This window comes from Danio rerio, chromosome 12 (assembly GCF_052040795.2).
Source record: "Danio rerio strain M-AB ecotype USA chromosome 12, GRCz13ab, whole genome shotgun sequence".
Lineage (NCBI taxonomy): Eukaryota > Metazoa > Chordata > Actinopteri > Cypriniformes > Danionidae > Danio > Danio rerio.
In genome coordinates, this window is record NC_141032.1 from 1,520,001 (window position 1) to 1,532,500 (window position 12,500).

Consider the following 12,500-nt stretch of genomic DNA (forward strand, 5'->3'; position numbering starts at 1 on the left):
CTGACTTCAGCATTGTTTTACAGAGCATGTTTAGCATGTTTCTTTCTCTGCAAGCATAGTATTTAGAGGAACATTCAGCAGCTTTAAATTGCTAGGATCAATATCAGTTTTAAATCAGTCAACCAATCAGAAGAATGTGGAGGCGGGGCAAAAGTTCCTAGCTAGTTTACAGAAGCAAAATGGCAGGACAATTGTTTTATCTGATGTTTTATTAATCCCTAAGCATTTTATTTACATTTTAGGTGCAAAAATCGTGAACTTTATCCATCTGATCTGTTGCTTTGTAACTTTGCACACCTTTTTCATGCTCAAACAGCAACGCTGCACACTAAAGAAAGCTGAAGGCGTGAAAAACCCACACAAAAGGAGCTCTTCTAAAGCTTGATCTTTTCCTCTGTTGAATAGTCGAGTGTCAATGTGTAGCCCTGACCCAGAAAACAAACATCACGTTTCTTCATGTCCTCCTGAAAGCTCCTCTTCCTCTTGTCAGGTGCTTCTCAAACATGTGCACCGAAGACCCAATTATGTGTTTTCAGCTTCTCATGACTGAAAGACAGACACAGAAGGAAGATTTATGGATCGTTTCTGTCTGAAAGGACTTGAGAAAATGAGCCCACAGTAATGGAGGATGGATGTAGGGGTGTCACGATTTCGATTTTTAATCGAAATCGATCGATATTTATGCCCAATTTCGATAATCGAATCAAAAAATAGAATCGTCGATGCTGCCACGCCCCCATGTCACGTCAGCTTGGCTTGCCAAGCGGGAAAAAACAGGCTTGTTGAAGTGCTTGTTAAACTGCAGACGCAGGAGACCCGTCGACAGAGCTTAAACCCTCTCCTCTTTCAATGAAGTCGCCGGTTTAAGCATTTTGGATTTCCAGTGAGTTATGTTGACAACGTTCCTGTTGTCGACAAAAAAAAAACACAGTTTTGCAAGCTCTGCTATGTACGTATAACGTACGGTTCGTCCGATAGACAACACCGGCATCGCGATCCTCCACCCGCCCCCGTTGCAAATCCGCTGGCGAAAAGTGCACACTCAGGCCCTGTTTACACTGTCTTTGTCTTCAAATGGCATTTTAGAACGACAACGATTTGACATCCACAGTGGCGTGTAGCATTTCTGAGCAGCCCTCCTTCCTCTCTACCTCTGAAAATGCACATCACGTGACCACACAGACACAGACGCACACACAGCCATGCGCTCGAGACAGCAGGTCCAGGCAGTCAGAGGACTGCTTCAATCTTTCACTCACTTGTACTTCGTCATTTTAGCGAACACCTCAGATACTGTTGGCTGGTTCCTGTTGGTTGTGCGTCTTTTTTACCGACGCCATTATAACGACACAGATCACTGCCTATTCACGAGTCCCGCAGAAACAGTGATTGACAGGTGGTAATTATGTGTGTGTCTTGCCTTTATTCATTTACTGTATGATTTGTTTATGGGTAAAACAAAGACCATGCAGGTCAGGTAGTTTAAACGGTAGGCTGCAAATAATTAATTGGTCATTAATTAATTAATTATTCATAATCGAAAATCGAATCGTGCCTTTAGAATCAAAAATGTAATCGAATCGAGAATTTGGAGAATCGTGACACCCTTAGTTCAAAGTGTGTCTCTTAAAGGGCTAGAAATGAACTTGATTTTGGCTATTTACTCTTCTTTGAGTGCTTAAAAACCTTTGAGTTTCTTTCTTCTAAATATTTCCCAAATGATGTTGAACAGATTCAGGAATTGTTCACAGTATTTCCTTTAATATTTGTTCTTCTGGAGAAAGTCTTATTTGTTTTATTTGGGCTAGAATAAAAGCAGTTCTTAATAGTTTTAAAGCCATTTTAAGGTCAATATTATTCGCCCCTTCAGCAATATTAGTGTTGGATTGTCTCCAGAACAAACCACTGTTATACAATGACTTGCCTAATTACCCTAACTTTACCCTAATTACCCTAGTGAAGCCTTTACATGACACTTTAAGCTGAACACTAGTCTAATATCCAGTCTAATATGATGTGCTGTCATCATGGCAAATATTAAATTAGTTATTAGATGAGTTATTAAATATGATTAGAAAACTCTTTATTAGCTTTTTATGTCTATGATAATTAAATTGTTCTTGACCCTGAATTAAAATGATAATTATGATTGGTTCCCCCCAAATAAGCATCAGTAAATCCCACTCGCAGCCTCTTCAGCATCATAAACGAGGACTTAATCTCATATAATCTGGTAGATCCGTCTGCAGGCTCTGCAATAATAACTTTTAAGTCTCTCTCAGGAAATTTCCATTGACTCTTGATTTGGGTCAGAGGAGTTTTCGGAGCAGTATCAGCTTCGCATTCAGTCAATCTGTCTGACAAACACAGCCGTGAGTCAAGCGCTTCAGCAGCCTGTTCTCCATCTGTGCCTTCACACCCGCCAAAGGAAAACCTCCATTCACACACTCCTCTGATCAGCGCAGAAAGACAAATAAGATTAAAGTCTCTCTTTCTAACCCACTTTCACTTCAGGCCTATCATTGGCTCGCTCTGGGTCATTCATAATGCGAGCTGATGGGATGCATTGATTCTTTTTGATTCATTCATTGTATATTTATTAATATTATTATTTTTGCACAGCTTTCTGGAATGATTGTTTCTGGTTACTCAGTCAAGGAATTTTTCACAATATTTCCTATAATATTTTTTCTTCTTATTTGTTTTATTTGGGCTAGAATAAAAGCAGTTTTTAATAGTTTTAAACCCATTTTAAGGTCAATATTATTCGCCCCTTCAGCAATATTAGTGTTGGACTGTCTCCAGAATAAACCACTGTTATACAATGACTTGCCTAATTACCCTAACTTTACCCTAATTACCCTAGTGAAGCCTTTACATGTCACTTTAAGCTGAATACTAGTCAGATATCTAGTCTAATATTATGTGCTGTCATCATGGTGAAAATAAAAGTTATTAGAAATGAGTTTTTTAAACCATCATGTTTAGAAAATTATGTTGGAAAAATAAATTATGAACTCATATGCACTGAAAAAAAATATTCAGGGATGATTCCTTGGATTTACTTTTTTCGTTAAGTGGCTGTAAACAGCTTATTTGGGCTGAATTTAAACAAACATTAAGCTGAATTTTATTAAATTTAATTTGTTTAAATTCAACACAAATAAATTGTTTGCAACAGTTTTGCAGACATCATTTTTTCGGTGTGTTCACTATAAAAATGCTGAGTTGTCCCAACTCAAATCGATTACGTTGATTTAATTGGAATGATTGTTTCTGGTTAGTCAATATATTACAAGGTATGTTATTCCAAGATAACAATTTATTAAACCTGATTGCTGAGATGTACCGAATTTTATTTTCGTCACGTTAAGTTTGCATTCAAAGCTTCTATTTAGATTATAGAATGACTGTTGTCATATTTTATGAAGTCAATACCCTTTACATTTGCATTTTTGTATGCATTTTTGACCATTGCAGCCATTTAAGGGAGAAATACTCATTTTAATTACATTTAATAGTGGCTTTCATCTACCTATTTTTTTATGGCCATTTTGGAATATTGCATAAAATATGCTTAATGGAAACACCAAGACAAATAAAAATACATGTGCATAATTAACTCTTCGAATAGAAAAGATGTGCATAAATTAAGATGGAAATGCATTTAGTTGATAAATCCCAGCATCAGTGATGTCATTTTTCACCATTTTTCAGGGACTTTGCAGCATTTGAAGAGATGCAGTCTATTGTTCTATTAATAATCCCTCCAGAACTGTCTTGAGCATGTCTGCGCTCCCGTCTCATGCCTCCAAAAGCCCCCACACTTAAGGTTTTGTCTAATTGTTTAGTTTAATGGCTTGTATCAGTGTAATAATCAGAATAATGTACATCCAGATGGTTGTTATTACAAAAAAAACACCCTTCAGTCTTAAAAAACAGCTCCTGATCAGGCTTTATTTCCTGAAAAACAATCGGCTGGATGTACATTATCCCTTACTTTGGATTCCACAAGCAAACAAGCACTGATTTTATTTTCACTCTGTAAAAATCGATTTGTGTTGGGACAACGTGAAGGAGTTAGGTTTGATTATTCGCAGATTTAAGTGCAACATGGTGTCAGATTGATTTTGTACCCCAAGTTCGGGGGACGTTGTGTTTTTTTTTTTTTTTTGGAAATGAAAATCGGAATGACGTCAGAAATCAATGTCCAATAACGTCTAATGATGTTGCAGCTTACGTTGTGTGGACGTTACCACTGTGACGTCTGTCAGACATTAGATTTTGGTTGCCATACCTGACAAATAAACGTCAGTATTTGACGTCAATATGACGTTGGTTTAAGATGTCGGCTCCACGTTGGATTTTAGTCACTTTCTAACAACCTGAAATCCACCAAACATCAGCGTCATGTCAACGCCGTTATTAAAACATTGTAATTAGATGCTGACGACCTAAATCCAACCCAATATCAGGGTTCAACGCTAAGGATTTTTTCAACTGGCCTGATTGGACCAGTGATTCAGATTTTTACTTGCCCTACCAAAATTTTCACTGGCCCCGCTAAAAAAAAAAAAAGAAAAAATAAGTTAATTGCTATTTATTAGCCACATATATTAAATAATGTGTCACGAAATAATATATGTGAATGCAGAATTTAAATGTTTGAAAAATGTTAAAATATTTAGCAGTAAAACATAGCAGTATGGAAAATGCGCAGGTATTTTATTCCAAAACAAAAGGTGGCTGACTTAAAAGTGATGGCAAACTATGGAAAACATCACTTAATTTACTTAATGTACTCATTTAAATGAAACAGACGTTTTCTTTTAGCCTCATAGTTTGATGTTACGGTTATGTTGCCGTCTATTTAAATTTAGTGACAAGGCAGCACTAGCCTGATCAGGCCAGCAACGATTCTGTCTACTGTCGCGAGCATCTCTCACGCTGGCCCTGGGCCATCGGGCAGTCCTTATTGTTGAGCCCTAAATATTAACATCTTATGACATTATGTGTCTGCTGGGTAACCACAGAGCCACAGTACCGCCTGTGCTGTTTCAGCTCACTTCAAATAAGTAGCTTGAGTAAATCTGCATCTGTAATGTTCTTGTTTTGTGTTTTTCAGCGTGACGGTGGCCATGAAGGGTCAATCTCGCTGGGATCTGCTGGAAAACCTGCAGGTTTATTATGCCGGAGCGGCTCTGATGGCCGTCGGTTCTCTGTTGGTCATCAGCAGTTTTCTGGCCCTCGGCGTCACAGGAACATTTCTGGGTAAAATCTTCATTAAATACCCCACAGTTAAATACAACTACAGATACACACTACTATTCAATTTTCAAGATACTAGTATTCAGCTTAAAGGGACATGTAAAGGCTTCACTAGGGTAATTAGGGTAAAGTTAGGGTAATTAGGCAAGTCATTGTATAACAGTGGTTTGTTCTGGAGACAATCCAACACTAATATTGCTGAAGGGGCCAATAATATTGATATATATAATTAAAACTGCTTTTATTCTAGCTGAAATAAAACAAATGAGACTTTCTCCAGAGGAAAAAATATTATACTGTGAAAATTTCCTGAATCTGTTCAACATCATTTGGGAAATATATAACAGGATGATTAATAATTTTGACTTCAACTGTATGTAAAAACTCACCTTTATGTTATATTTATACATTTTTATTGTATCACACTTACTCTACAGCGTCTTACACCACATATCAAGCAGAATATGAATGATTTTAGTTGCTAACCAGCTGAAGATTGGTCTCAAAATAAGTAAGCGCGTGTGTTTTTCAGCGCTCCATCCATATATATGAGGATATCAGTGTTAATCCTGCCGGTCTACAGGGCACGTAATGTTCTGTATGAATGCGCTCGCACATTGTGATTGTGAGATTCACACCTCCGCTGACACACACACTGACCTCAGATCAGTCCATCGCTTAAACAGCAAACAATCACAATCACAGACACAGAGAAAACGAAGAAGAAGAAAAGGTGAGATGTGGGTCAGGAGAGAAAACAGGGCAGATTTACTGGAGAATTTACAGTCGAGTACACACACACACACACACACACGTCGGCGGACTAAGAGATTAACTGTGCTTCTGCGGATACGTGAGTCATGCTGGATGCAGAAATAAAATGACAAATAATCAAATTAAATGATTTAAAGCAAGTAAATGAATAAATAGTTAAAGGGAAACATTATTAGCGCTCCTGCACTGAAAAATTATTTATGTGATTTACTATTTTCTTTAGGGTGAGTGCTTATAAACTATTTATCCGGGCTGAATTTAAACAAACAAGTGAAGTTGAACATTACTACATTTAATTTGTGTTTAAATTCAGCCCATAATAATTGTTTGTAACCACTTACCTTAAAATTTAGTTTAAAAAGTGCAGTGTTTGGTTCTCTTTCAATGAACTTTATAAATTTAATGAAATTATTTTCAATGTAATTTGTATTTCATTAAAAAAAATCAATATAATCTTTATTATGTCTTTTTAATTTTCAATATAATTATATATTTCAAAATCTGAAGAATGTATTCAAACTAGTTTCTTAATAAAAATATGTAAACAATTAAGTGAATCTAAAAAGCAAATATTAAAATAGTATATATGTACATTAGTATTAACTAATGTATCTACTGAAATATATTTGTTAAAAAATAATATAAAAAATAATAAAAATATAAAATAAAAAGTTGTGCCTAAAATAGATCAAATATGTAAAATAATAAGTGATCATGGTAAATTTGATTCTAATTGGTTTATTTAAAAAAACAAATAGTTTAAAAAGGGGTTTAAAGAGAAATAAAACATATTATTATAATAGTAGATCATTTAATTGGTATTAATTAAAGTATCTAATGAAACTGTAGAGAAACAAAACAAAGAAACGAATAAATGATTAAATGCACAGAGCAAATAATCAAATATAAATAAATAAATGAATTATTAAATGCACAGTGCTGCGAAGCAAACATAAACATGCTGGATGCAGAAATAAAATGACAAATAATCAAATAAAATGAAGTAAATTAATATACAGTTGAAGGCAAACATTATTAGCACTCCTGCACTGAAAAATTATTGATTTAATAGAGGTAATTAAGACACAGATGTGTCGTCTCATAACACTGCTGTAACTACTAGTGCTTTATCCAGGTCATCCCAAACAAAAGTCCAGCTTCATTTAGTGATCCAGTTCAAAACTAGACCATCTTTTGTAACCAGGAATATATGTAAGCGCTCATATCTAGGTTTTAACCCTATTTTCGCCTTTTTCTGTGACCCAGTTCTGGACAAAAGGTCTGCTGGTAACACACACCTGGCCGTCCGAGCTCCTGCCGCTGCTTCTCTTCAGGCTGATTTTTAGGAGAATGAACTCATCTGTTATATAAGCGTCAGGTAGAGCCTCCAATCGCTTTTATAAACGCAGAAAATAAAAGCCGCACAGCTGTTCTGAATGACAGATACAGTTCATTCATGAGCACAAAGAAACGGCAGAGTTATCACACATGAAAACGGTCGGCAGGTGGACGAGCAGCTCTGTGGAGTCAATCATTTATTTATTTACCTATTTGTTTGTTTGCGTGTTTGTTAGTAGAAATTCTGTGCCTTCAATCAATCAATCAATCAATCAATCAATCAATCAATCAATCAGTCAATCAGTCAATCAATCAATCAATCAATCAATCAATCAATCAATCAATCAATCAATCATTCAATAATTCAATCAATCATTCAATCAATCATTCAATCATTCATTTAATCAATTAATCAATCAATCATTCAATCATTCATTCAATCAATTAATCAATCAATCAACCAATCAATCAATCATTCAATCAATCAATCATTCAATAATTCAATCAATCAATTAATCAATCAATCATTCAATCAATAATTCAATCAATCAATCAGTCAATCAATCAATCAATCAGTCAATCAATCAATCAATCAATCAATCAATCAATTAATCAACCAATCAATCATTTAATAAATCAATCAATCATTCAATAATTCAATCAATCAATCAATCAATCATTCAATTAATCAGTCAGTCAATCAATCAATCAATCATTCATCAATCAATCAATCAATCAATCAACCAACCAATCAATCAATCAATCAATCAATTTATTTGTTTATTTATTAGTTTGGCTGTTAGTTAGTAGCAGCTCTGTGCATTCAATCATTTATTTCTTTCTTATATTAATACTAATTGATTTATCTACTATTGCAATACAACAATTAACTCTTGTATTCTTTTTCCCTTAAATAATTCTTAAACTATTTGTTTTTAAACCAAAAAGAATTAAATTCACCATGATAACTTATTATTTGACATATTTTTATTACTTTAAGAGCAACTTAGATTTTTATTTTTATTTTGAAATTTTGAATATAATCTGAAAATATGTAACAAAGATAATGTTGAATTTATGTCAAAATTCTTTGCCTAATTACCGTTTGTCATATATTTTACACTGTAAAATGAAAACTGTAAAATGTACAGTAAAAATGGCAGCTGTGGTTGCTGGAATTTAATTGTTAAAAATGTGGTAGGAATGTAAAATACATTTCTGCATTTTACAGTTTATTATTGTATTTTGTTTAAAAATTTTATCGTACACTGTAAAATAAATCTCTACAATTTTACAGTGATAAAAAAAACAGCAGCTGCGATTGCCGAAATTTAACCGGTAAAATCATGGTAGGAAGGTAAAATACATTTCTACATTTTACAGTAAATTACCGTATTTCAGTATTTTTTTTTTTGTCGTATACTGTAAAAAAATACAGTAAAAAATGGCAGCTGTTATTGCTGGAATTTAACTATTAAAAACATGGTATGAGTGTGAAATAAAATTCAATATTTACACTAAACTACTGTTTTTATTTTTTTTCGTTGTGTACTGTAAGTAAATCTGTGAAATTTTTACTAATGAACGACAGCCGCTGTTGTTGACAGAATTTAACTGGTAATATTTGGTAGGAACATGAAAGAAATGTCAAAATTGTGTGCTAAATTACTGTATTACATATTTACAATGTAAAATAATTGCTAAAATTTAATCATTAAAAATTTAATCATTAAAAACACAGTAATTTAAACAGTGTTGCAGTAATATATATATATATATATATATATATATATATATATATATATATATATATATATATATATATACATATATACATATATACATATACATATAATTATTATTATTATTATTATTTTTATTTATTTTTATTTTATTTTTTTTGTTTGTCGTAGACTGTAAAAAACAATGTGTAAACTTTACAGTAAAAAAAAAACAACAGCTGTGGGTTCTGGAATTGCTATACTAGTGGGGACATGTGGTCCCCACAACATAAGGAATACAAGGTATACACTCACACAGTTCTTGTGTCCTGTTTTCCTGTGAATAATTAATATTATTATGTAAACACAAACTTTTATTTTAAATGCAATTAATTCTTTTGACAGCACACACACACTTGTACAGCTATCTTTATGGGTACTTCCGATAGATGTATTGGTTTTTATTCTGTACAGACTGCAAATACTCTCCCTGTACCCCAAAACCCAAACCTTACAGGAAACAATCTGCCTTTTTAAATGTTCAAAATACAATATTATGTTTGATGTACAAGCCGTTTTCCTCATGGGGACCAAAAAACATGTCAAAATTTACTGGTACTGCTATACTTGTGAGGACATTTGGTCCCCCAACATTGGGAATACAAGGCACACACTCGCGCACGCTGTTCTTGCTTCGTGTTTCTCGTAATTAACTCACACAGGGATACCAAAGAAGGCTATTTATAATCTTGACACTGAATTTAGATACGCCGTGATGCTTTTCTCTCCTCCATATGTGAGAGTGTTCAGCAACAGACTGTCAAGCTCAAGCCCATAATTAGCTGCTTCCCTGGGGTTTATGTGTGAAAGATAAATATAGCATGCTCATATTAAGTCAGAATTATTAGCCCGCCAGTATATTATTTTCCCCAATTTCAGTTTACAGAGAGAAGATTTAGTTTTCAACACATTTCTAATCATAATAGTTTTAGTAACTGATTTCTATTCTCTTCCCCATGATGACAGCACATCATATTAGACTATATTAGACTAGTGTTCAGCTTAAAGTGACATGTAAAGGCTTCACTAGGGTAATTATGGTAAAGTTTGGGTAATTAGGAAAGTCATTGTATAACAGTGGGTTGTACTGGAGACAATCAAAAGCAAATATGGGTTAAGGGGGCTAATAATATTGACCTTAACATGCTTTATTGTTTTAACAGGGGATTATTTCGGCATCCTGATGGATCAGAAGGTGACTGGTTTCCCTTTTAATGTGATGGACAATCCCATGTACTGGGGCAGCACTGCAAACTACCTGGGCCTGGCATTAATGTGAGTCTGACCTCTGTTTACAGTTCACAGAAGTCACAGTTATTACATTTTTTAACTTTTTAAAATATTTCCTGAATGATGTTGAACAGATTCAGGAAGTTTTCACAGTATTTCCTGTAATAATGTTCTACTGGAGAAAGTCTTTATTTGGTTTATTTCAGCTAGAATAAAAGCAGTTTTTCATTTTTAAACCATTTTAAGGTCAAAATTATTAGCCCTCTTAAGCAATATTTTTTATTTTGCAAAAACGTTTTATTATTATTATTATTATTATTATTTTTAATTCATTTTATTTTGGAAAAACGTTTTATTATTATTATTATTATTATTATTATTTTGGTACAATGTAAATTATTTTTTATTTTATTATTATTAATATTATTATTATTATTATTTTATTTTTATTATTTTGGTACAATGTAAATTCTTTTTGTAATTTGTTATTATTATTATTATTATTATTATTATTATTATTATCTTTATTATTGTTGTTTCATTATATTAATTATATTAATATTATTAGTATTGTTGTTGTTGTTTCATTATATTATTATTATTATTATTATTATTATTATTTTGGTACAATGTAAATTATTTTTATTGTATTATTATTATTATTATTATTGTTGTTGTTGTTTCATTATATTATTATTATTATTATTATTATTATTATTATTATTGTTTCATTATATTAATATTATTAGTATTATTGTTGTTGTTTCATTATATTATTATTATTATTATTATTATTATTATTATTATTTTGGTACAATGTAAATTATTTTTATTGTATTATTATTATTATTATTATTATTATTATTATTATTATTATTATTATTATTATTATTATTATTATTGTTGTTGTTGTTGTTGTTGTTTCATTATATTATTATTATTATTATTAATAACATTATTTTAATTTTAGTACAATGTAATTTTTTTGGGGGGGGGGGACTTTTATCATTATTTAAAAATTACTTAAAAATTCATTCACTCATAGGTGAAACATAGTTTTTTATAGAGATCATTAATTGACTGAATAACTTTGGTTCAACTTTTATTATTTTACTAAAATCAAAGTGAAGTGGTACTATGTATTATGGTTTCCTCCATATACATCCTTCCACCAGCAGTGCATATTGCACACACAGTGTTTTAACACTATTAACAAAACCCAGCGTGATTACTTCAGTCCAAAGTACCAGCAGAATCTGCTAATGAGCTGTTATTTGATCATGGTGAGACGGAGCCAATGTTGTGTCGTTCTGCACGTCTGAACTATAAGCTCATTAATAAAGCAAATACAGCTCCTAAAATCCCCAGAACAAGCATCTCTGTCCCATCACAACTGCGTTATGCGGAGAGAAAGAGAGCAGACTGTCTGAGATTGAGCTACACAGATGTTATTTGCTGTTATTGGTGTTTCTCAGGAGTACATGTGCTGCTATTTCTGGATGCTCTTTCTGCTAAATAACAGGCGTCTCGAAGACAGAAAGATAGTTTGAACCAACTTTTATAAATGTCTGTAATGTGTTACTGCTAACCATTTTGTCGTTCTCAATATAAAATTCATCTTTTTAAAAATTGTATTTAATCTAAATGATTTATTGTGGTCAAGAAAAAAATACATTCACAAAAAATAAAATTAGTGTTTACTATGGACACCCCTAATTATTATTAGTTTTATTTGTTATTTTTTATTTCGGAAAAACATTATTATTATTATTATTATTATTATTATTATTATTTGTAGTAGTAGTAGTATTGTTAATATTGTTATTATTATTATTATTATTAATAGTAATGTTATTAATATTATTGTTATTATTATTATTATTATTATTATTATCGTGACTATTATTATTATTATCATTAATATATAAATGTTGATACAATGTAATTAAAAAAAAACGTTTTATTGTTATTATTAATATTATTATTAATATTATGATTAAAATTTTACATTTGGTACAAAGTAAAAAAAATTCGGAAAAAATTTATATTTTTATTATTATTTTAATTTTGACACAATGTAAATTTTTATTTTGTAAAAACTTTTTTATT

The 12,500-nt window shown here is 31.8% G+C and overlaps 1 protein-coding gene across 1 annotated transcript in view; it reads left to right on the plus strand.

Moving 5' to 3' along the window:
• Positions 1-10,451, plus strand: part of pemt (phosphatidylethanolamine N-methyltransferase) — a gene marked incomplete at its 3' end in the record, with an annotated part of 49,364 nt that extends 38,913 nt beyond the window's left edge. The window contains 2 exon segments of the mRNA NM_200158.1: positions 5,126-5,271; positions 10,325-10,451. Coding sequence (NP_956452.1) covers positions 5,126-5,271; positions 10,325-10,451 — 273 coding nt within the window.
• Positions 10,452-12,500: the final 2,049 nt, after the last annotated feature.